General features: G+C 43.0%; 1 protein-coding gene across 1 annotated transcript in view; it reads right to left on the reverse strand.

The window, feature by feature from the left end:
* Positions 1 to 335: 335 nt before the first annotated feature.
* Positions 336 to 22690, reverse strand: part of HTR3A (5-hydroxytryptamine receptor 3A) — a 50773-nt gene continuing 28418 nt past the window's right edge. Inside the window, exons 3-10 of the mRNA XM_078607987.1 lie at positions 13167 to 13318; positions 12283 to 12327; positions 10780 to 10889; positions 9662 to 9831; positions 8542 to 8699; positions 7581 to 7791; positions 2683 to 2904; positions 336 to 1700 (exon numbers count right to left, since the gene is read on the reverse strand). Coding sequence (XP_078464113.1) covers positions 1336 to 1700; positions 2683 to 2904; positions 7581 to 7791; positions 8542 to 8699; positions 9662 to 9831; positions 10780 to 10889; positions 12283 to 12327; positions 13167 to 13318 — 1433 coding nt within the window. The 3' untranslated portion in view covers positions 336 to 1335. The remainder of the gene's footprint in view (positions 1701 to 2682; positions 2905 to 7580; positions 7792 to 8541; positions 8700 to 9661; positions 9832 to 10779; positions 10890 to 12282; positions 12328 to 13166; positions 13319 to 22690) is intronic.

Below are 22690 nucleotides of genomic sequence, written 5' to 3' on the forward strand. Positions count from 1 at the left end.
GTCATTTGCAACCAATGTAATTCAATACTGTTACTGGTAGTAACCTCCTGGTTACACCAGCCCACAGGGGATTATTTTGTCCGTCCGTCGTGCAGGGAGGGGCTGGGTGGGGAAGGAGGGGCTGGGTGCAGAGGGTGGGGCTTGGTGGGGAGGAGAGGGTGGGGAGGGTAGGGAGGGGCTGAGTGGGGAGGGTGGGGCTGGGTGGGGAGGGTGGGGAGGGGCTGGGTGGGGGGTGGGAGGGGTGGGGCTGGGTGGGGAGGGGCTGCTCTCCCACTGGTGCCTTTATCAACGTTTAACCTACTCACGCGGCTTGTGCCCGCCCGCACAGTCGGGCATATTTGCGGAATATACCACGTCGCCGTTGACCCTGGCCATTGACCGAGCAACCCAACGTTCCTACCAGCTCCCTCCGCAGGAATGTGTTTATTTGTTCTTCTGTCATGCGTGCCACATCTTCACCTTTGTGTTCTATGAAATCTCGTTCGCCTGCTGAATGAGCTCAGGCAACCAGCTCTTACAAGCAGTGATGGAATCTCCGCAGCCTTACTTTGCAGCTCCTAAATGAAAGCTGGCGCTGTGACAAATCGCTAATCATGTTTAATTACTGTGCATACCAGCCCAGTGCTTAGCCTGATAGATCGCAATGGAAGGTAAACTGTGACAAGGCTGTACGGTAGCACATTTGCCGCCTATTGCAGAGGTTTGTGGTTCAAGAAACCTGGACCCCCAGGTTAATACCTGTGACAGCATAAACTGTACAATGTCCACCGTCTGCATCATGGTGGACGTTGAAGATCCCTCCGATGTTTTACGAAAGAAAAAAAACGGTCGGCCTCCTGTGCTGGCACCAAGGTTCAAATTAGTCAAAATTGAAATATTACCGACATATTACTGATGTTACAGAATATACAATCTAATTCGTTTCCTTTCCAGCAATGTAATTCTATTTCTTGTATATTTAAAATGTCAAATTGCTTACAACATCCCACCATACTGGCAGACCAATGCCCACTTTCAGGCCAGTGCTGTGTTGACATTCTGCTGCACAGAGACAGCTGCCATCAGGGCCCCCCTCCCCCCCAAGGCTAAAGAACTGCGTTTTGAGATGTTTGTTACCTTACGGGTGTTTGCTATTGTCGCTGTTGAAAAAAGAGGCTTTAAAAGTAATATCATGACCAAAAGTGTAGCGGAAATCATCAATTACACCTGAGGACGGCTGCTTGCGTTGTGGCCGAAACGTCGTGAGAATAATTTTATTATGTTTTATTTTTATTATTTTATTACTTCCCTTCTACGTGACTTTACCGAAAGAACCAAGAAGATTACTCAAACCATTCACAATGTTTCGGAATAACTCCAGATGGACCAGAGAATTCCGAGGGTCAGAGTGTACATCACGATCACAAGCAGGTAGAGGCGGAAGAGGAGGCTGTCCAAGACATGCCCTACTTGCAGCCACTCCCCAGTCACCTGCTTCTCCTCCTCCTGCTTGTCCAGATGCCTCCTGAGGCCCGAAATCTCCCTGAGGACACGGCGCATGGTGCCGGCCGGAATTTGACCCTCGCCTCCATGCTCGCCGACCTTCTCCTCACAGCGGAAAAAGGGACTTGGGTTCTCTGACAGACACGAGGGGAGCAAACGGGTGGCAGGATGGCACAGTCGTGAAACAGAATCAGAATGTTTATTTTGCCTGGAGATATCTGATGAACAATTAAGGTCTTTGTCGCAGATGTTCAGTCGGACAACCGAGGCACAAATACTTGTGCCTCAGTTAAATCCCTGACTCAGGGGAGCCTTTCTGTGTGGAGCTTGTTTGTATGGACTCCCTGCCTGTCCTGCATGGATTTCCTCCAGGTTCTCTGGTTTCCTACCACAGCTAGACACACACAATGTAACTGCTATTGTCCAAATATCCCAAAGCTGAAACATTATCTGCAAATGACGCAATTGGGATGAAACATTGCAAACATTACCCCCCGACTGCGACAACATGACAGGACTCGGTGAGACTTCACTGGGTAAACAAGCATATATAAATACAATAAATATTAAACACTGTCTTAATTGGAGTTTGATTCTTGCGCTTGTAGAGGCCATGTTTCATCTACTCCTGGATGAGGGTTTCCACACCATGCATGTTGCGGCGATAACCTCATCCGTTTGTCCAGAATACATTTTTTATAAAAAACATTTTTTAATTCCCTGACCATACTTCATGTTAGTCAATTCTGATTGGTGAAGGCGGGGCACATAGACTTGAGTGCATAAAAATACAGATTTTTGCTGCTGATTACCATGTAGCCTGCCTCTAACAACCTGCACCCAAGCACTATCGAAGCCCAAACTCTGCTCAGCTTCAGTGATCTGAAGAGATTGGGCGCATTCTGGATGATGTGGTCACAGTCTAATAACTTTTAGAACACCATTTTAAGCATTAATGAATTGATTCCAGGCCCATGGTTCACACGAGTGGCGAGGAATGATATCTGAACTGGTCCTTGGCACGTCACAGCATGTCCCCTTCACCAACCTGCACTGACCAGCATGGTGAAGTTTGGTCAAGCAACCCACGGTCATACATCGTGGGGAGGCCCTCATCCATTAATTTGTTGTAGTTGCTGCTGGTACTGTAATAATGATCACGTGTCGTGTTATTGCCAGGGTGTGTTTGGAAGGCCTCACCATTATCAGCGACATTCTGGGCTCCATCGTTGGGAAAGGTGACACTGCGAGGGTAGGGAATTTGCTTCCTGCATAATATGACGGAACCTCTGGAGAGAAGCCACTTTTTAAGCCAGGGAGGCACGTGTGACTGAACATCCTGTTTATGGACCAGTCGCACAATGAAGATGGTCTCCATCAAACTGATCACAAGCAAAGCCATGCACACCACAAAATACACCGCTGTCCAGAGAGAGAGAGGGGGGGGGGGGAGACATAGACATTATTATAGATTGAATATCATAACCAGTGAAATATACTTGTACAGTACACGTAAAAATAGTCACCGGTATTAGGTTGGGTTTTGTGTCATGCTGCACAGAAGCAAAATTAAGGTACTTTGTTCACTAATGATCGCATATTTTTGGGCGGTGATATGGCCGTGCAGTAATACGTTTGCTCCTGGTTGCAGAGGTCTATGGTTCAACCCATTGGCATCCTCGATTAACATTGTTGGGTTATTAATCATACAATACGCGCCATCTAAATCGCAGTGGACTTTGAGATCCCGTGATGAAGACACATGACCGTGCTCTTTTCTTTTTTGCCAAACTTGAAAACTTATTCGCAATTTACCGTACTTAACTAGGAAAACATCTGTATATATATTGACCCCCGACTGGAAGATGAATGCCCACATGCAGACAGCTGCCATCAGGGTACCCCCTGGGAAAAGTGCAGGCGAGCTCTCAACACTTTAGTTATTTTCACAATAAAATAATGCAACTTTCCATAGGTTGAGAATTCAACACAACACCTCAAACAATTTACAACTTTTGGGTGACTTGCCCAATGATAAACACCAATCAATGTCCGGGAAAGTAATTTTGGGGGGCCCAAAATATAAAATATTGGCTTCTCAGATTTGTCTCATCATGAGCGGATGTGACTACATTGATTCTAAGTGCCTTTCTAAAACATCGTGATAATTTACATGAGCCACGCACTCAAGACACAATCGTGAATTTGTGGACACACGTAGCAGCAGCACGCGGTGATGACCCCCCCCCCCTACAACGACATATAAGGAGCCACCATGCAGCAGAAGCGACGCGTGGCTTCCCACGTGGCTTCACCTTCCCTAAAATTTGTGGAAGGGGTTCCAGACAGCAGCAGCAGCAACACGAAGAAGCAATCTGCCGAGCTTCAGTCATGAAATTGCATCTCGCTGCAAAAGTGTCAAGAATGCGTCAAGGTCATCGGCATGAATGCTACCATGACTTGTCATGTTTTCTCCTTCCCTCTCCTAGCTCCAGAAAGCACACGTGTCAACCCCAAAGGGTTGAAACAATACAAGAGACCCCTGCTTAAAAAACCCGCGGAGAACCCAAAAAAACACCCCTGATCATGAAAAGGGGAACTTCTGCAGCATCTTTTTTTCTTTCAAAGCACAGTACAGTCGACGCATCTAAAATTTTTACGCGAGCTGATAAAACAATATTCGAAATTTATATTCAATGACCACTTAATGCGTGAATACCCACACAGTACTCTGAAATAACAGTAACCTTGATTATTCATTAGTTTCCCGAAATGTTTGGTATCCCCCCGTTAGAAAGGCTGTAAGCAAAAGCATAAAAAAACCTTTCAAGCCGACCGCTTACATAAGACCTCAACAATTAGCGACAGCGGTTGCCCCTTGAGAGACACTGCAATAAAGTGGTGGGCTGATAACGTTGCAGTGTTTACACGACTGTGAACATCCACGAGACTTGTACACGAATGATAAGTGTTGTTATGTAGGCCAGGTTTAGTCACAAACCGTACCTCTCCATAACAAAGGCTCACCCTCTTAAGCCTCACCTTACCATATGAATAAAAAGTGGCCCTTCCCCCCTCTCCAACCATTATATATACGGAGTGGTAGCTCTTGCAATCTCTCATTTACTTGATACAGCTGTCGTGGCTGTGACGGTTCCACCTGAAGACGGAGGCTTGTGTTGCCTCCGAAACGTCGTGACTTTTATTTTATTTTACTTTTATTAATTTTAATGTTTTACCTCCGTGACTTTACCGACAAAAACCTAAGAATATGAATCCTTGCAGTCACGAAAGCTTCAAATCTAGAAGTGTTGCGCAGTCGGCGATTGGCCGGCTTCAATCACCGAGTTCATGGCTTCGAGTCAGGCCCTCCTCTGTGGTGCGGACTCCATGTGAATTTGGCGTCGTGGTGGGTGCGGTCATGGACGTCAGCCAGGTTCAAGATGGAGGCGTCTGGACACGTGTCATGCTGGCACTACCACTCACCCTAACACATGTATGGTGCCTGCCTTAAGCGAATATACGCTTACAAAAGCCACTTGGGGTCTGTATTATTAGGGGCCATCCATTGAGTACGTACGCAAAAATCTGTCAAAACTTGAGCAAGTCCCGGGAGGGAGCGGGGCTGTTCCGCTGGGTCAACTCCGGGAAGGAAGCCGATCATCTACGATCCTCGGTCTCGGGTCTCCGCTAGTGGACCAGGCAGCGTGTTGAGCTGTCCTGGTCCGGTAATATAGTATCCCCCGTGTGTTAGCTAAGTTAGGAGCGGTGGTTACCACCCAATGTCGTTATCCTGTTAACGTTAAGAGTTTCCTGTTGTGTTAGTTAATAAACGTGTTGCCTCCAGTTCGAGTGTGCGCCTCAATCGAACCCACTACAAATTCAGTGCTACTGTGACATTACGTCAGGTGTTTTATGACGTAGTTGCGTGCAAAAACCACTGCCATATTACAGCTTCCGTCCTATGACGGGCTAACAAGCTAGTTTCCTATACTCGTTTAACGACCACAACACTTAAGGACCCATGTCGCCGAACAAATTGAACTTCTTCCGCACCATACGCAGCCAACCGTGCTAATCAGAGGTGCTAATCGGTTCTGGGCCTCCCCCTAAGTAGACTCGGTCTTAAACGAGTACCGCATTGTGTAAACATCAGCACTCGTGGGGACAAATGCTGCCAGGCGTGAAACCAGCAACGCCACCTCCAGCTGGAAGATCTAAGGAGGCTCAATGGGGTGGTGGAGTGCTTCAGGCAAACGTTGAAGGAATCTGTGTCTAAGACGAGAAAAGGGTGGTACGTTCGCCTTACAGCCGCGCTTACGGCCATGCCCAAAGGTGCAGAATTCCACAGCCTGTGTGTATACATTTCAGGTTTACGAATTGTGGGGGAAATAGCGTAATTTATCAGTTCTGCCCGAGCTGCGTCACAGCCCTTCGCACTTTGGTTCATTCCACCACGCAGACTGAGGCACGGTGGAATGTGCTATCTAAGTAGAGCAAAGGTCCTGGTTGAAACTGCAACCTGTTTTTTGTTGTTGTACAATAAACAAACGGAGGATTATTCTGTCACAAACTGAGTGATGGAGGCCTGCAAACACTACGTGAACTGGGTGCCAAATGGTGCCTAAAACAACACACAAGCAGGGTGGCTAATGGCGTGATGTAAACGGGGAGAGGAACATTCCAAATGTAAAAAGCGTGATAACAGCCCTAACCACCTGTTGTAATGAGGAGAGTCGATACATGTTGGACACATTCAGAATAAAGGGTCTCATTGAGGGCAAAGCCACCGTTGATTGTCTAGGTCAGGGGTCGGCTCCCAAACCCGCATGCGGCTCTTTAAGCACTGCAGTGCGGCTCTTAAAATTCGAAAAAACTGGCTCTTATTTTGGTTGCCGATCCCTGACCATTGAAGTCCAGTTCACCATGGAAGTCCAGTTCACCATGGAAGTCCAGTTCACCATGGAAGTCCAGTTCACCATGAAAGTCCAGTTCAACATGGCAGTCCGGTTCACCATGGAAGTCCAGTTCATCATGGAAGTCCGGTTCACCATGGAAGTCCAGTTCAACATGGAAGTCCAGTTCAACATGGAAGTCTAGTTCACCATGGAAGTCCAGTTCACCATGGAAGTCCGGTTCACCATGGAAGTCCAGTTCAACATGGCAGTTCAGTTCACCATGGAAGTCCAGTTCACCATGGAAGTCCAGTTCAAAATGGCAGTCCGGTTCACCATGGAAGTCCAGTTCACCATGGAAGTCCAGTTCAACATGGCAGTTCAGTTCACCATGGAAGTCCAGTTCACCATGGAAGTCCAGTTCAACATGACAGTCCGGTTCACCATGGAAGTCCAGTTCAACATGACAGTCCGGTTCACCATGGAAGTCCAGTTCAACATGGAAGTCCGGTTCACCATAGAAGACCAGTTCAACATGGCAGTCCGGTTCACCATGGAAGACCAGTTCAACATGGCAGTCCGGTTCACCATGGAAGACCAGTTCAACATGGAAGTCCGGTTCACCATGGAAGACCAGTTCAACATGGCAGTCCGGTTCACCATGGAAGACCAGTTCAACATGGCAGTCCGGTTCACCATGGAAGACCAGTTCAATATGACAGTCCGGTTCACCATGGAAGACCAGTTCAATATGACAGTCCGGTACACCATGGAAGTCCAGTTCAACATGGCAGTCCGGTTCACCATGGAAGACCAGTTCAACATGGCAGTCCGGTTCACCATGGAAGACCAGTTCAACATGGCAGTCCGGTTCACCATGGAAGTCCAGTTCAACATGGAAGTCCGGTTCACCATGGAAGTCCAGTTCAACATGACAGTCCGGTTCACCATGGAAGTCCGGTTAATTATCTGCAGGGGTCGGTAACCCGTGGCTCCGGAGCCGCATGGGGCTCTTGAAGGGCGGCTTTGCGACGTTTTTTTTCACGAAGGACCACTGTCTCGCAGTCACCACGTGCAACATTGTATAATTTATTTGACCGAATTCGAAAAAAATGTCTCCCCTTGCTGTTTTGGTTGCAGACGCCTGCTCTAGGCGAGCAAACAAAAGTGATGACACGTCGATAATAATACGCACGGAAGTACCTATGAGTGGTGTTCCAATCGGAGTGGCCGGCAGCGTGTCTTGGACGACGATAAGAAACACCGAGTAGCCCAGAAGCAGAGTAATCTTAAAGGAGACCCTCTCTCCGCTGTCTGGGGGCAGGTAGAAGCCAGCGATGTCCATCACCATCAGGAAAGCACTCGGCATGATCAGGTTGACCACATAAAACAGAGGCCGTCTGCGTATGACCACCTGCAATAGTTCAAACAAAATTGGTGGATAATAAAGAGGGTTTTGTTGTTGTCAATATCGACAAAGAAATGAGAGTTACAAAGGCAATATTAAATAGATATTCTTTGGGTCTTTCGGTAAAGTCACGTGGATAGGTTCAAAGAAAATAACAAAAAACTAGGACGTTTCAATCGCAACACAAGCGGTCGTCATCAGGAAGATGAGGAAGATGACGACCGTAGTTTTTCGTTATTTTTGTTATTTTATTTGAACCTACGTGACTTTACCGAAAAACCCAAAGAATATGAATTCCTGCAGTCACGAAAGCTTTAAGTCAAGATTAAATAGCTAGGTGATCTTTATTTATTTAAGTATGGACTGGTCCTGCTGAAGCTAAGATGAGTAAGATGGAAAGGCACTGCAATTGCTCACTTAGGGCCTCCACTAGAGGACGCTGTAGACGGTAGCTGTCCTACTTTCCCACAATGGCCTGAAGTCTTGGAAGAGGCGGGAAATACCCACACTTTACCCCACCACACTCGACCTTGCCGGGCTATGAACTGTGGTGCACACATTTCTACTGACGGGTGGACAGAGGTGGTGGAGGTGGAGGTGGGGCAGGGATGAGGTAGTTTAGTAAACTTGCGCCAAATCGAACACGGTGACCCTCTGGATCGCATATTCAGTGTGCTGACCGTTGCACCACCACAGGACCCCCCCCCTCCAAATGATGCTTATTTTCTAGGAACAAAACAGAAGGGGAAGACTCACGTAAATCTTCAACTCGGAGAAGCGGTTTTCACCATAGAGAGGATGGAGTAACTCATTGGGAACAGATATCAGCTCCCATTCTCCAAAGTTTAAAAAGATGGACTTGTCTTCTTTAATTTCCTCAGGGGTCCTCCACAGGGTTAAGTTAATGTCATTGGCTAGGTGAAAACAAAGTAGCAGTTGAAATGAAATCATACAAATCATCCACACCTCCGATTAGCGTGATTGGTTATGCACGGCGCGAAAAATAAGTTCAGCGTGTACACAAACAAATATAACACTGGTCAACACACTTTTTCTGGCATAAGGTATTCCAACGGTTTTAAGGTAATTTTGGGGTGCTGATTCCAAATCTGGCATCAGTTTTTTTGTATATCACATCAGGTTTTTGAGATATCAAATATTGCATTTTCAATAAAACTGCAGAAGAAAAATATAAAATAAATGTGGATATCTACATAAAATGATATTATAAACACACTATCCTAAAAATACAGCACCATATTTTAACACTGAAGCAGTCACTGACTCGCAACAACTTGCAATCATAAGTGACGGAATTAATTTCGGGTAAAATCAATGAAAATGGGGTATGCCGATAGCATAAAAATGAGATGTGATAGAGCAAATCTGAGATCAGATTTGGAATCAGCACCCTGAAATTAGTCTAAAACAGCTGCAAAAGTCCAGGCCAGAATTTTTGTTTGTTTTTTTGTTGACCAGTGTAATGTTAAGTGTTGAATTCAAAGTGGTCGTGCATAGTGTGCTCAAACAAAACCTGTTCTTCTCAAAAAGTCTAAGTGATTTGAGAACAGTTTACAACCGTTGTTGACTTACCCACAAAGTGGTACTTGTTTTTATCAACCACGGAGGCATGATGAGCAGCCAAATACACTCATCAATTGATTCACTGATCGAATCTTAGTGCAGTTTGCTCATTTTTCTGAGAGAAAAAATGTGTAATCACACCCTGTAATTTGTTTCTGCTCGATACACACTGCAAAATCAATTAGATAAATGAATGAAGTCATGTCGAGTTGCGCCGGTGGAGCGGCTTGTTAACAAATCTGCGAGTCAGTGGGTGCACGGAACTTTTTTCAAACCGGCGAGCAGCGCTTACACGTGTGAAGCCAGCTGGTAAAGGTCAGAGTGCAGTTCTGCACATCAAAAGGGAAGCTGTAGATATCCAGGCTGCACGCGGACACCACCTGCAGTGGCTTGTAATTCATTACCGTGCCATTATAACTTAGATAGACATATCCGATATCAGGTGACTTTCCCACATCCACGCTGTATTGAAAAATCATACACACACACAGACAACATTAAAAACGGTCACGATATACGGAAACACGTACATTTTATAGCCGCTTTATTGTTACAGGTTAGACAGCCGGTTGAGCATATATTTCCTTGAGATTTTAGCACGCACTACTGCGGGCATCCTTGGGAATAGAGAATGGAATGCAAATGACTCAATGTCTAGTTTAGTGTTATATAGCGTTGTTGTTCGATACATTTTTTTTGGAAACTTAGACACGGCTAGAAGGCAGGGAGCTGGTGCCAACCATTGCCCAGGCTCTGCAGTCCTATATATATGTTAAGATTTTTCAGCCATTAACACTCAGCCCAACCCGAAAAACCACACTTGAAGTCACAGTTTACATTTGAACAAAGTACCGGTGAAAGTTACTACAGTCGACGGGAGGACGGCCGTGGATAATTCAAAATCGAGGAAAATAAAAATATAAATGATCGCGGATCTCTTTGCCAAAAACGTGTGCCCAGTGATAACACTTTCCCGCTCCCACACAGACGACCCGGCCTCTTAAGTGGAAAGCAGAGCCACGCCAAGAAAAATCAAACTCCGCCCACTGTTGTAAAGATATACAACTACTGTACTGTAGAGGCGATCACATGGATTTCGGATGAACTGGAGCAACATAATTGTTCAGTTTAAGCACGTGACTTGTAATAAACATTTCCAATAATAACAATGTAGAACTGTTTGTAGATTGTTAATTTGGGTTTCAGGGAAAATTGATGAGTTGTCAATAGATGTCAAAATCTCAGATGCGTGATTAATCCACAAATCGCATAAACAGCACGTGGATTATTGAGAGTCTACTCTGCACAATTTTATTAAAACATTTTATTGGAATGCGCGAAATGAAATCAGTGCTCTTAGCATGTACCACGATTTCACCACGTGGAATGTGTGTACACAATTCTACTTACAACTCGCTTATCATAATATCAGGAACCCAGATGTTGTTCGTGGGAATTGATATTTGCTCAATGCCGTCATACTGGACAGGGTCCCATTGTAGGAACTCATCAGTCCACCGCTGCAATGGATAACAAATATAGGAGTCAAACAATAGATCGAGGACGAGACGGCATCGTGGACAAAGCCGTTGGTGCCACCGCACCTCGCTACCAACTCGGTTTTACTCTCTGCAAGATCCGGCAGCAGCTGCTGCTGTACAGTAGACACGTGGTGACCTCCAAGATCTGCCCTCACAGCATCCCACCATCTGCTCTTATGTTTTCCCATGCAAATGCCTGGTAATAGTGATCATTGTTAAACAATACCACAGGTGAATTCATAGACAAAAATCCCCCGTATAGCCTGAAAATAAACAAATTCGAGTTTATTTCAATATATTCTCACTGGTTAGAAATAAATATAGAAACATCTATCAATAATACAATTTAAGTAAATAAATGACCCCTTTGATATTTTCAGAGAATATACTTTCTCATTCTAGTGGTTTATTTATTATTTTTGTCAGTCCAGTGGAATCATGTAACGAATGCCACAAAAATACAAAGACCCCCCCCCCCGTATAACCTTAACATACTATTGGGTCAAGTGCTGTTAGCGATCACCTATGAAGGCCGCAACGGCACGCAAGGGGATCGGTCATAAACTGTTGTGAATTATATCACAGGGTCATTCATGTTATTTTTTCAGAGGATAGCACTCTTAATACCATACACCATTTCCAGGAATCGGCACAAATCTGAACTGTAACTCAAATGCCGTACAAGTTTACGTCTATAGTTTTGTATTCAAGTTTAAATATATATCAGATTTCAGGATCTTCATATATTCATTATTATTTTACGAGGACCAAATCTACTGCTATGGCATGGATTGAAACCATGGACTCTGGCAAAGAACATGGATAATTTTTTTACAAACATGCAACTCAGCATAGGCAGATGCATGCTGGGAGTTACAGTCAGAGGAACAGAGAGGGGAAACCCGTGAACAAATACAAATTAAAGGCGGAATCTTAACTGTCAAGAAATGTAGACTTGGTTAGAAATGTAGACTTGGTTAGGCCCCCCTCCCTGTTTTCCTCCTGATGACGGTCACTTGTGTTGCGATCGAAACGTCGTAGTTTTATTATTTATTATTTTTTAACCTATCTACATGACTTTACCGAAAGATACAAATAATTTGGTTGAGACACTTCACGAGTACAGATAAGGACCAATGGATGAGACTGGTGACAGAATGGCAACTGAAGGAAGGAACACACCCAACAGAGACGATGTCTACTCAAGAGGATGAAGCTCCATGATCAGCTGATGCATGACAGTAAGATGGATTGTGAAATGCGGAACCATCAGCGGTTGCAACGATTTTGGGAGGTATTCAACATGGGCTAGATCACGGTTGATGATTATGAATACCAAATAAAGAAAATGCCACGTAATAGCTGAATGTACCTGTCGATACCAGATATACGCTGTAAGCACTTGGTTTTTCTCATCCTGATGGGAAAAAAACAACCGTCACTTTGGCAAGTATTATTAATAATATAAACAGACCATACGCTGTACTCGCTACAAGATTTAGTATGAAAAAATACCGAGCTGCTGACACAAAGAAAATTGCAGCTCCTCTGTAGAAATGCAATGCTTTAATTGCATACACAAAATGTTGCGTATTATTATGCTGGGTGGGTTGACACTTGTGGTGCCACTCTTGTGTACCCCTGGCATATGCTGCCAATGCTCTAAATTAACTGCGAACACGGGCACGAATATTTTAAGCAATTGTGTGGTTGCAGACGCATAGGGCATTACGATGATTAGTGTGCAATGCTGTGCCACAGTGTTTGTAGAGCATTTTCCGCACTAGAATGTGTGTGCACATGAGCACGTTTTTATCCTGCGACGCGCTTGCAACAGCACCACGTTGCGTGCAAGTTTGACACCGTTTGCACTGAAGCGGCATCTGTGTCAGAGGTCGCAAACGGGTTTTGATTCCTTACCTGTACCCGTACCCGGCCGCACCAGGGTCGCAAACGGGTATCGGGTACCTGATTGCGACCTCTGGGATGAAGCCATGTTGCAGGCGCGGGCGGGTTGATTCTAGGAACTTGAATGGTGAGAAGAGACAAGACGTTGGGAAATGAGTGACAAACAGTTACTCACCAGTGACTCACGGCCTACCCGTACCTGTACCCGGCCGCACCAGGGTCGCAAACGGGTACGGGTAGCCGGGTATCGGATAGGGTACGGGTATCGGGTACCCGGTTGCGACCTCTGATCTGTGTTCAAACGCGACATTTGTTCCGTTTGCACTGAAGAGGTCTGCCGGTACTTACCACATTGAGTATCGCGTACAGCATCACATCGATCGCAACAATGATGGGCTGTCGCCAGTTTTTAACCGGCCTCACGCCTTTGTCGTATCCAGAGGACAAGCGTGCTGACAAGTTCCTCAGCGGCGTCTTTTTGTGCGCGTTCGTCGAGTGCGCTGCAAAACAAGACGCGTTTCGGACGAGGTTCCTGAGAGCACGTTGCGCTGAGCGCTCTTTTAAAAGCAAGAAGAGGTGGAATTTTAAACGACACGTCTCGTGCTTTGCGTCACCCGACTCGGCATGCTCAAAAATTAATTCATAGCACTGCATTGTAATTAACGTATACTTACGATACATCACGTCATGACGCACGTGCACACCAACGTGAACATGAAGCCAAAACGGTTATGAAAAGCAGCGGATATCGAAAGATGGGGATCGGACTCACTGCCCCAAACCATACAAGATCCCACCGAAGGGGGAAATGGTAACTTTGTTTTAAGTAAGAGGTAAGGGATAACCAAAACACACCGGACATAAAGAAAATAAAAACACAAGAGCCGGACTTAGCGAGCATTTTTATCTTTACACCCCTCCGAGTCCGGCTCCCGTCTAACCTGCAGTAGTTATACTCTTTATCATCCCTCGCTCACTGTTTCCCGATCTTCCATCCTGCTAACTTATTCGTAGATATATATTTTTTTAAAGAAAATTATATTCCACCAAAAATGGAAACCCTCCTAAATGAGTTACCTTTAAACACACACCTCTTAAATATAAAAAAAAAACAGTCAGGTGGCTCTGGGCTAGAGTGAGCAGCTCATATTTAGACGATTGTGCCTTCAGTTCAGTTTATTTTTGAGTACCCCGTGAGCCCAGAAGCTCTGAAATCCTAGTTGGTGATTGACTCAGCCCATAACTCCGCGGTTGATAAATTATGTGCAGTACTACATTGTGGGGAAATCAACAGGAGTTGTCAAATGAAGAGACTCGCCAGGGAAATTACACCAGTTAAATTTTAATTTAAACAATAACTCTATTTGACTGTAATTTCAATTAATTATAGTCAACATTTATATAGGCAAAGTCGAGTATAGAGTAAGGTAATTTTAGGCATATAACATCAGCGGTTAAGTAATTAAGTTTTTAAACATTCACCTTACCTCCGTGCTTTAAAAACATCAGTCCACTCAAGACCAGCACCGACAATGTCAACAACCTATGTGTCCTCATTTTGGTGAAATAAATCTTTACTGAAGACCATATAGCAACTTTAAAGTAAAAAAAACTGTTGATTGCAATTTTTTAAAATCAAAATACTATTTTAGGTATATATATTTTTGAAAACGTTGCGGTACACAATGGATAACTTTGCATGGCATATATGAAGGTTCATGGACTCCTCTGTTTTTTGGGACATCTAAGCAGCTTATATCTGTGGTGTAATCCGAGTCCAATATTGACTTCTTCTCAAATAACACAATTACAAGGAACTCGGGGCCTCAGGCTTTGTTTACTGCAGTTCTAAATTAAGCAGGAGAAGAAATAAGAAGGAACGAACAGAATGTCATCATCACAATATTAAGTGGAGCGACATAAATTAACGTGGCATTAATAAATTAATGCTGGTGAGCGCAGGCATTAGGGCACTGTGTTGTGCTATTAACCCAACATTCTGAGTTTGACTCCCTGCCATGCCAATTAGTGTGATATTTGAACCTGAACCACTGGTTGGCTCCCCTTCTTCACCAATCCGCACTGACCGGCGTGGTGAAGTATGACCATTCCATCGAATGAACAGCGAAGCATTCGCAAGGCGTTCATCCAGCAGAGCATTTAGGAATGGACGTAAATGACCACGATCTGTATTTACATTTTAAAATACACGTGTTTACTGAGCCCCAAGAACAGTACTTTATGCAGCATGATTGTTAATTTTATTTTAATGTCGTGATTTAAATTTCAAGCCCATTTTAAAGTGTTAATTAGAAAACAGTATGTTCACACTGATGTCAGAAATGTATATTGTGCAGTGGAAAAAAAGAATACAATGTGTGTATGCATTTACTTTAACATTGCGATAAGAATAAACAAGTATCTTTTAAAATATGAAATGCCACCATTGATGTATTGGAAAATACGTGTTATTAATATTTTAACCTGAGGGCTAAAAGCAGTTCAAAGTATACCATTATAGCCGTCATGTGTACATGACCTGGTACTCGTCAAATCGAGCCAAATGTAATTACTACATTTCCTTTTTGAGTATCCTTGCATAAAACTAAAAGTCTCAAAAAAGGAACTTTGGTAATGCATGACTGTGCAAATCTAATTAAATTTAATGAGATTATTTAGAAATGCGAGCACTCAAACAGTCTTTTACACCTAATGAGAATGGAAGGAAAATTACGTTGTTCAAACAACATCAATAATTGACAGGCATATATTCGGAAACTTTTGATCAATATTGCCAATATATTGCAATGAGCTCATAGACTTGCTCAATGTTAACACTACAGGGGCAGTAATATATCCATTCAAACTATATTTTTTATATTCTTAGGTTTTTTCGGTAAAGTCACGTAGGTAAAACATTAAAATTAATAAAAGTAAAATAAAATAAAAAATAAAAATCACGACGTTTCGGAGGCAACACAAGCTTCCGTCTTCAGGTGGAATCGTCACATCCACGACAGCTGACGGTTCCACCTGAAGACGGAAGCTTGTGTTGCCTCCGAAATGTTTTACCTACGTGACTTTACCGAAAAAACCTAAGAATATGAATCCTTGCAGTCACGAAAGCTTCAAATCTAGAAATATATATTTTATATTACCAGGTAAAGTCCACTGAGCTATATAGATATTTTTCAGAAGCGACTTGGCCACCAACGATAGCTCAGCGAAGTGGCTTATTACGTGGAGATTTATAGCAGCCAAATACTCTAAACGCATGATTCTGAATGTGGAGGGAAAAACCGGAGGACCCGGAGAAAAATCCACGCAACCGCGGGGAGACATGCAGACTCCATATATATAGGACGTCAGGGTCGGGATCGAACCTACGACCTCCTGCATACCGGACGATTGTAATTCACCAATGGACATTAACAATAAGCACAAACTAAAATGCAAGCCGATAAATTGTCCACTAGCACACGTGGCATAGTACACATCATGCAACTTGGAAGTGGGCTTGTTCGATGGTTGTGGAGATGGCGCTGAGGTAGAGCCTGATGAAATGGGCCTTGAGGCACAGGCGTGCTTTGGTAACCTCAAATCCGTGCTTACAAAATCCAAAACTCGTGCCATCTTTCCATCTAAAAATACCATATTTGCAGCATTCTCCTGTCGTACACTTCGGAGAATTTGGTCGCGAGAGAAAAAAGTGGTCCGGTATTCATACCTACTTCCGCCACCAAATAATGTTTGTGACTGGTAAACCCTGTAGTACAGTAATGTTTTCAAGAAAAATGCGTATTCTTTCAGTCTTATTTTCCTGATCGTTCTGAGTCTATGGGCATTCCAGTGTCTTCCCACGTGATAAAATACAGCAACTGTATGACCAAACATTTGAAGACGCCTGGACAAGCATCTTGATAGACAGTGAGGCTTCAGTGACAATTTTGTTGTTGTTAAATTATTACATTACATTTCATGAGAGTATTAAAAAAAGGCTTCTTTGTATCATTTAATTTGGCCAAAACATTAAATGACTTAAAATCCAAAAATGCACTTATACGTTGGCCCGGATCAATTCTTCCTCATTATGAAATCATTCGAAAATGTGTTATTCCCTCAAACGTAGTACATTAAATGACTCACTTTGCACTCAATTATCACCGAGTCAATAACCTAAAATTAGATGCAACTGAATACCTCCCTACTCTTGATTTTTTATAAAGTTTTGTGACCTCATATTACAGTGGTTCAGCAAGGTGAATAAACAATACAATAAACTAGTATACCATAGTCTGTATGTTATGTACTCTTAAACTGGTTAGTACTACTATTAATGCATATGGATAAAAAAACACAATTATGATTTTACATATACACGTAACAGCAATTGAAAATACGTGCGCCCCCACATGTCCATTTTACTGTGAACATTCTGCCAAATTGTCATTTAGCAAGAATATTTATTTCACAATTCCTCCAGCAATCCTTACTTCACCAAACTCCGATGAGAGTAACAAACGTTCCAGAAACTTGACCAACAATAATGGACGAGCATAGAAATGAAACCTATGAGCAAATCACCCGGAATTAGACCTCAGAAGCATTTTTTTAAAGACTACAATTTTTATTTTACCAGGTAAGGCCCGCTGAGCTACATAACTCTTTTTGAGAAGCGACCTGGCCACAAATGATAGCTCAACGAAGTGGCTTATCATCACGCGTAAATGTACCGCAGCCAAATACTCTAAGCGCGTGTTTCTAAATGCGGAGGGATAAAAACCGGGGGACCCGGATAAAAAAATCCACGGGGAGAGAGACATGCAAACTCCTAACATACAGCAGGCTTCAGGGTCGGAATAGAACCTCCAGACCTCCTGCGTACCCAGCGAGGAAGGTAACATCACGCCACCGTATGTATTGAATTATATTGCACACCTACTACACTTACATAGAGGCGGGTGCGGTAGGCATCCTGGCCAGCAGTCAGCACTGCAGCAAAATGCGTTGTTGTTGTTCTGTAATCCCCTCCCCCCTGCGCCTTGCCCACCACCCCGCAACTTGACCAATCCTCACTGACCGGCGTGGTGAAGTATGATTATAACAAACAAACAAAAACTCTCACTGCCTGCATCACATGGGCGGCCATCATCTTGCAGCGGATTTACAGAACGGGCCGGACATGTACGTACACATATATAAAGGATATGGTCAACTCTAGATTTGATTTATTATTTTATTTCTATTATTATTATTTCTATTATTTTAATTATTTATTTTTATTTTTACCTACGTGACTTTACCGAAAAAACCTAAGAGTATGATATGGTCAACCTTTAGGACATATGGGGCTGTGGGTGGACTTGTAAACAAGCGGTGGGCGTGTAGACAAACTGATCTTAAATTTCGATTCCCCCTCCAACCTAGCTTAAATATACGCTGCCAAGCTTGGTGGTGTTCATTCCGACTGAATAACACTGTCTTTCCGACAGACCTGTTCTTCACCTGAGGACGGCTGCTTGCGTTGTGGCCGAAACGTCGTGCGAATTATTTTATTATGTTTTATTTTTTATTATTTTATTATATCCCTTCTACGCGACTTTACCGAAAGAACCAAGAAGATGAAACTGATCTTATGTTGAGTACGTTAGACTTGGTAAAAACACGGTAGCTTTGGCTTGTGTCGACTTGCGTAGACTTGCCTACAGCTACGCACAAAAATGTGGAAAAAAATAAATTGGGGATAAAATCTAAACATAAAATTGAAGTTGATAGAACCAAATTAATGAAACGAATGGCACGCAAATGTAACTGATTGCCACGCTCAAGTAATAGAATGACATAAATAAAAATAGACGTTCACGTCGGCTCAATCTAAGTAATTTTATATGACAAGACAGGATACGTACCAAACGACGGATGGATTTTTGTGAGCAATGAGGACCGATTATCCGATTACTATTGAATATTCAATCCATATCTACCTCCTGCAAGTGCTTTTAAATACTATTAGACAGAGGAAGTTGCAGCTAAAGTGAAACTTTGCTGAGAAGACATTACATCAAGGGTGACTGAAAACGAATTATTCACTTTAAAGAGGTATAAAAAAACCCATAAATTGTATTGATTTATCAAATTTGGAAATGATTGCCAAATGTTCCACTGATGTAGGTTCAGTATGCTGCAGAATTATCTTGAATCCTTATTTTGGGCATTACAATTACACCGTAGTACATTAAATATAAAAAATATTTTTTTGTATATACGATACGATTTACATTTAAATCGCGTCTAAATGCAATCACATCTCCAGAAGCTTCAACAGCTTCTTTCGATATTTAAAACTAATTTCTTTAGAACCGCTTTCTGTGTTTAGTCTGTTGTCCTCCCCCCCGCACGATACGAAAGAAGTTCAACAACATACAAATACAACGTTTATTTTATTTTATTTAGCTTGATGCACATGAAAACAAATGGCTGTTGAGTATTGCATTGAACTGCACAAAGTTCAAGTGGAAGTAAGAGTACTCCAGACGGCAGGTGCAGAAGCCAAGAAGGAACAACCTCTAACAGAAAAAAAACGGAATTATTTCTACGCATTTTCCATAAGCTGTCTCTGCGGTTTAAACAGCGCCCTCTGCTGTTGCGTCTTAGTCATCGCTAACAACTGGTAGATTTTTAACGCCGCAGCACGCTCAAACTGACCGCTAACGCCATGAGCGGTGGGAGATAATGGACATGTGACGACAATGTCAATGTATACGCGACTACACTGATCGTTTTCGACATATTGTGATTTTAACACGTAGGCTTTCGCGACCAGTATTATTCATAAGATAGGTTTTTGGGTCAGATCGCGTTATTTATGAATGTGTCGTAACCCTCCACCACCCGACACGGCCAAACAGTAAAAAATGTGTCACGTTTTTCAAAGGACAAAATAATTCACTTCTTCTGTCGGGTGATGGAGGGTTACGACACATTTATAAATAACGCGATCTGACCCAAAAACCTATATTATGCATATTGTGATTGTTAACACGATATTTGTAGAGACGAATCTGCTACCGGTACTTGTGTGATATTACGATTTTTTTGTAATGCTCTACAAGCACGTTAACCACCTATTCATCGACAAATAGCAACAGTTACTATAATACGTTTAAAATAGTGATAACAGAAGGCCATGTGCTTGATGAGTTGTGTAAGATTGTTTTCTTTGCGCAGACAGATATATGAAGGAGACATTGCTCATCTATTTTGATGACCGCTAAGGTTCGATGACAATTTAGGTCATCAAAATAGACCGTTACGGTCTTCAAAATAGGGCCGCTTCAGATACAACTCGCCACTGATGTCGGCCGTTGCTGGGAATCGAACTCAGGTGGCCCAGGTTCGTAGTGCATCAACGCGAGCCACAGTTCCACTGAATGTGTGACACTTCTTCGTATGTGATACGATACACGCGATTTTATGTGGGCTCAAGGAAGACTACTTCAGTCCATCTCATCACTGATTTATTATGAAACGTAGAGGTTAAGAGTTAAAGCTATGGGCAGCAATTGTGTATACTGTATTCTTTAGACCATTACTTTTTATACTTTGTATCTCAGCATCCTCGGGAGAATGGTAGAATTAGCAATTATTTACTTGTGAGAACTCAAAGATATTCCTTTTCTTGACCCCCATTTAACAAGCATGCATTATAACCGGTCCCTTTGTCTAATGTATTGTATTTGCACCGCCCCTCCTGTTGTCCCCCCCCCCCTCAATATGCATGGACACGTGTGGAGGAGGATACGTTACCGTGGAAGAAGCATTAAACTGGCACACAGATATATACTCTTAGTTCTTTCGGTAAAGTCACGTAGGTAAAAAAATGAAATTAAAATTAATAAAAATAAAACAATAATTTAAATTTCATTTTTTTATCTACGTGACTTTACCGAAAGAACTAAGAGTATGAATCATTGCAGTCACGAAAGCTTCAAATCTAGAATTGGCACACAGATGTTGGCGAACAACGCGAAGAGCCGGATAGTGGGATACACACAAGCCCAGTAGTCACAGCGGCATCCAGTGGGGGGCACTGCTTCCCTGCTGAAAATTAGTGACCAATGTTTGCCCCTAGAATATCACAGAACCCCAGTGCCGGATTAAGATAGTGCGGGGCCTGTAGCATGTGTTATAAAGGGGCCCTACATTAAAAAAAACATCAATAATAAAACACGTACATGTTTAACTTGCATAGTAAAGTAATTGCATTGTTTCATTTGCCATACAGCCAGATGATACGACAAATCGCTAACCTTAAACACACAGTCGTTCATAAAAGTTGAAGGCGGTATAGTGCTATAGTAATAGAGCAAGTGCAGAATCGCTAAACCGGAATTGATAGCTTGAAAGCATTTAGCGAGAGGACTTTAAAAGTGCAGGACCCTTAGCATTTGCTACTTTTGCTACTAGGATAATCCGGCACTGGGTGAAACAGACTTTTGAACAATGTTACTGGATTTAAATAACGTTAAAAGCATCCTCCTGTGACACCAATTACCTACCACGCTTGAGAAACTGCAATGTAGTATTGTTCGACTGAAGTTTGTGTTAAATCACTAATTCTGGCCTTCGGGTGCTGGTAGGAACGTTGGGTTGCTCGGTCAATGGCCAGGGTCAACGGCGGCGTGGTGTATTCCGCAAATATGCCCGACTGTGAGGGCGGGCACAAGCCGGCGTGAGTAGGTTAAACGTTGCGTTTTATAAGGGCACCACGGGGTGACCAGAGCCTCCCCACCCAGCCCCACCCCCCACCCAGCCCCACCCTCCCCACCCAGCCCCTCCCCACCCTCCCCTTCCCACCCAGCCCAGCCCATCCCTCCCCGCCCAGCCCCTCCCTGCACGACGGACAGACACAATAATCCTCTGTGGGCTGGTGTAACCAGGAGGTTCTTACCAGTACAAAAACACATATCAATGAGTGTCTGAGAAGCAGACACTGAGCAAAATGAGTAGGAGGTGACATTTGTTAGGATGTGTAACTTGAGCACATTGCCAGCAAATTTAGACAAGTATGATGCTGTACAGTATTTAACACCATTATTATGAATTTGGAAATGTGTTAACGGATTACGTGCCATAATAGCGAAGCACCTGACGCTAATATGAATTCAACATAGTGTCATCAATAAGCGAGAACATTTTAAATTTAATTAACTGCAGTGCTATACCAGATAAACAGACCCATTACAAAAATAAAATAAGGATTTATTTGAATGATTAATATATGTCAAATGAGTTGCCGTATTGAAGTTTTAATTATTCTTCACGCTTGAACAGGAGATATTTTTAAACACATTTAGTCTCAGAATTTATTGGGGAAATTCTACTCCTAAATCCCATCCATTCATACATAAGCATTTAACAGACTGGGTAATTTGCAAATTTGTTCTGCTATACAATAATTTTTTGTAGAAGTATCCAGATATAAGACATTGATTTAAATAACATTGAGTACAGTAAATGTTTCCCCTGGTTATAATATATCATACCTTAATGGGACGTTCAGTAATACTCCTGTGTGCATGCAAATGTATTTTGCTAAATTACATAACGCATTTTTTGACTAAAATATTTCCAAACATATCTTCTATTAATCTCAAGAGGGCCCCTGTCAAACAGGTAATGTGCACCTGTGCATGCTTTTATTGCTGAAATTATTAAAATATTCGCTGAATTCTCTAAGATGCACTTACCCCCCCCCCTGTATTTTAAGGCGACATTTCAGGCTGCGTATTACTTTCCAGAGTGTCTTATAATCTGAAGGATATGCGACGTATCAAACTAAATGGCAGTGTGAATCACCTGCATCCAGTATT

Source organism: Lampetra planeri, chromosome 29 (assembly GCF_965212315.1).
Source record: "Lampetra planeri chromosome 29, kcLamPlan1.2.h2, whole genome shotgun sequence".
Lineage (NCBI taxonomy): Eukaryota > Metazoa > Chordata > Hyperoartia > Petromyzontiformes > Petromyzontidae > Lampetra > Lampetra planeri.